Source organism: Sinocyclocheilus rhinocerous, unplaced genomic scaffold (genome assembly GCF_001515625.1).
Source record: "Sinocyclocheilus rhinocerous isolate Xijiao unplaced genomic scaffold, SAMN03320098_v1.1 scaffold1636, whole genome shotgun sequence".
Classification (NCBI taxonomy): Eukaryota; Metazoa; Chordata; class Actinopteri; order Cypriniformes; family Cyprinidae; genus Sinocyclocheilus; species Sinocyclocheilus rhinocerous.
In genome coordinates, this window is record NW_015628289.1 from 645621 (window position 1) to 649521 (window position 3901).

Below are 3901 nucleotides of genomic sequence, written 5' to 3' on the forward strand. Positions count from 1 at the left end.
GATTGTTTTTGAAAGAAGTCTCTGTCTAATGCATACCAAGGCTGTGTATATTTGATCCAAAATACAGTAAAAACAGTAATATTGTGAAATTGTATTAAAATTTAAAAGAACTGTTTTATATTTTAAAATATTTTAAAATGTCATTTATTTCTGTGATTCAGGAAACTAAAGTCTTCAGTGTCACATGATCCTTCAGAAATCATTTTAATATGCTAATTTCCAATTATTATCAATGTTGAAAACAGTTGTGCTACTTCATATTTTTTGTGAAAACCATGATAGATTTTTTTGTCAGCATTCTTTTGTGAACAGAAAGTTTGGACATACTTTCTATTAAGTGTCTAACTACTATGTACAAGCATTTAAATTAATCATTTGACACAATGTACTTATTACTTATTGTATATATATATATATATATATATACAGAGTTCTGGCATGAAACTCTAGATGGCGCAGTACGATAGGTCTAACTCAATATATGGTAGTGGTACTTTTGAATGGTAGTGCACATTTAAAATATTTTAAGCTGTCCACTTATCTTAAAACACAAATATTTCTGAAAAGTACTCTGAGCATATACAACCTTGCCCACGTGGATTGAAATTGCCAACACAATTGCTCAGTGTCCCTCACAAAAGATTATTTCACAGACTATATTCATGACATTCTGAAGACACACAGGCTATAAAACACATAGGCTATGTGTGTATAAAACACACAGGCTATACAGTGTGCACAGTAAAAATGATTTCTTGAAGTTGTAATTCAGTAGTAAAACAGATTACTGGAGTAAGTTTTCCTAAAAAAAAAAAACGATTTCAGCCTTTCTTTTTAAAAATGTCCCTGTTAATTCAATGTATTACTTGCCGATTCTTAGTAATTATTTGTGAACTTTACAAGCAATTTCTGAGTGAAACCTGTTAAAAGTAAATCCTACACCTTCTTTTCAAGTCTATTTGTCTAATTAAATTGCAAACTTTTGAGTTTTAATAATCACATAAAATTTTAATTTACTTAAATGTAAACACATATGCTTGAAGATCTGGAAAAAAAAGTAAAGCATTAAAATGATTTGCCACCATATTTTTTGTACCACTATAAGCAAACATGTACAAACACATACTGTATAATAAATCCAGAAATGTAGTGAAGCTATTCAAGTCCCAGAATAAAAAGCTATTATACTGATTAGTTCACAGTAATACAGCTGCATTAACCATGTAACTACACGTTGTATTTGAAACACTTCCTTTCTTTTACTGAATGGCTTTTAGCTCAAGCTGAAGCAGCGGAGGAGGGGTATTCTGTGGTACTTGCCAGACACCTCAGCGGTGTATGTGAGAGGGGAAAATACTACTGCCTTTAGCTGTGTGAAATGCTCTAGATGAGCAATTAATTATAATGCTTTGACATTACAAAGATCAAAGGTGGACTGCAGCATAATCAGTTTCGTTTGAAGTTTATGAGCAATATTCTGATTTCTGGGGTTATTCTAAAGGTTATTCTAGATAACATTAAAATATGCACATGCATGTCAAATTTTTCAGCCAACAGAGAATGTCATTTAAACATGAACCGCAAAATGTATTAGTGTACTTACAATAGAAAATAGAAGTAGAATACTTTATAACACCTACTTTGTAATACTTGGCTCCTGAGTCATTCTGAAACAGAGTCAGACTCTTGCTGTCCAGTCTCCAGTAGTGTCTCTTTCTCTGAGGACAAAACAGGTTTGACTAACTTCAAAACTCAGGAAAGTAGTGAGCAAACACACATTGATATAAAGGGCATTTAATGCAAATGTATTATGATGCCGTCATGACGTAGAAGTCGTCTAAGGTTTAGGCAAAATAGAAAATCATGTAGCATTGAAACAACATGAGGTTAAGTAAATGATGACAGAATTTTTATCTTTCACCTATTAAATTACTTGATCACTTGATTACTTGAAAACCATTATCCGCACTCAACAAAAGTAGTCTTCTTTTTGTGTTTTATTTGACATTAATCACCAGTAGGACACAAATGTTTTGGCTGAAATTCAATTAAATTCAATCCCTCCACCCACTTTTTAAATCATTAATTTTATTGACGTCATCATTCATTACCCAATCTTCAATCTCTAAAAGCACACGTACTCCATTTAAATGCTGGACTATTTCCATTTGTATACAACACAAACCTTCATGTCCATCAATACATTGCATCATATACCCATGGCTAGAACATGAATTACATATGATCCCATATTTATCACAATTATACAATTAAACAATTTAATAAATAGTTCAATAAATAAACAATCACCAGCATCTACAACACAAGTTCAATTTCTAAATATATAACGATGGAAAGTACAATGAATTCAAATCATCAGATATACATCGTCATAAATAATCATTGATTTTCACACTATAAATACTCAAAATATACTCCACAAGATATTTAAGATGGATGCGACCAATTATAATTCCTTAAAGGAAAAAATAAAAATCGAATTCCTCCCATTCATACCGTTTAGAGCCAGAGAGAGATCCAAAATGCTTCACGTTTGAATAATTCTTTATTTATATCACCTCCTATGCGATCCAAAAACTTCCTCTATACCTATACATTCCTATTTTTTTATGTCATTTCCCAGCTCGTTGAAATGTCTAGCTACTGGAGAGATTATGTCTTGTCGTCTTACTCTCGAATTATGTTCATTAATTCGCAATTTCAACTGACGCGATGATTTTCCTATATATATGTTTTGGCAAGGACATTTTAAAAAATGCATCAAATCACGACTCTTTTGCATTGTGAATTTAATTAATGATATTTTCAAATTAAAGGAACAATATGTAATTTTTTGCCACTAGAGGGCGCGTATTCAAAACAAACAAAGAAACAAAGGCGTAGTTAGATGACGCCGTGACTGAATCATGGGAGTTGTCGTCTTCATCCCCACAGCCGATGCAATCCGATGGGACTCGGGCAGAAATCATGTTCATGGATGAGCTAATGTATTAACACTTATAGACAATAATGAGCAACAATAATTCACCACACTGCAAAGTGAAAGTGACGTGACATGTGGCCAAGTATGGTGACCCATATCGAACCCACAACCTTTGGGTTATGAGTCCGACTAACCATTAGGCCACGACTTCCCCATCACATCATGCATAGGATGATGTGATGAAAAATTGAAGCGCACAGCTTCACCTAAATATTTATTCATGTGTTTAGTTATCATTTATAATTTGAATAAGAGAACACCATTAAACTTTGGGTAATCAAAAAAATGGTTTTGTTCATTACATCATATAGATCGGATTTTTTTTTTCTTCAGGAAACAGCCAGACTAGCAACACAGTAGCGAACAATAAACGATATGGCAAGACAAAAATTAAATAATTAAACCAAAGTTTGACCAATTAGGGTAACGTGAGGCTAAAACATGTGTATGAAATATGATATCTGGATCACTGTCAGATGCTGAGCCGACCCAGGATGCATAACTTACCATCAGACTCTCCATCACTCATGGCATTTAGTGTTTCTAATACCTATCTTCCATAGCTCGCCTTTTTTTAAGTCATTTTGACTTTATTTATGAAACTGATAACCGCTAAATCAGAGAGTGAAAGGCGTTGCCTAGAAATGTACAATATTAAAACATAAGCGACAAGAAAATTACAGCGCAAAAATACATGCATTATATAGCAGGTAAATTTGACCCGCTGGCGCTTACAGGTATAAATGCCCCATTTTTTGATCTGGTTTTATCTAAATAATTTTTAACAACATTGGATTGTAAATTACATAATTTTAGTAAAAGTCAATGACTGGGAGACTTTAATGTTTTATTTTAAATCTGTTATGTACATTTGAAAAACAGCCACGGGTAAAATTT

At 32.7% G+C, this 3901-nt stretch overlaps 1 protein-coding gene across 2 annotated transcripts in view; it reads right to left on the reverse strand.

Annotated features, from left to right (window-relative positions):
- Nucleotides 1–3901, reverse strand: part of prkd3 (protein kinase D3) — an 84866-nt gene that overhangs the window by 19792 nt on the left and 61173 nt on the right. For both annotated transcript variants that reach the window (XM_016548734.1, XM_016548733.1), the window contains exon 10: nt 1641–1718. In XM_016548734.1, the coding sequence (XP_016404220.1) occupies nt 1641–1718 (78 nt within the window). The remainder of the gene's footprint in view (nt 1–1640; nt 1719–3901) is intronic.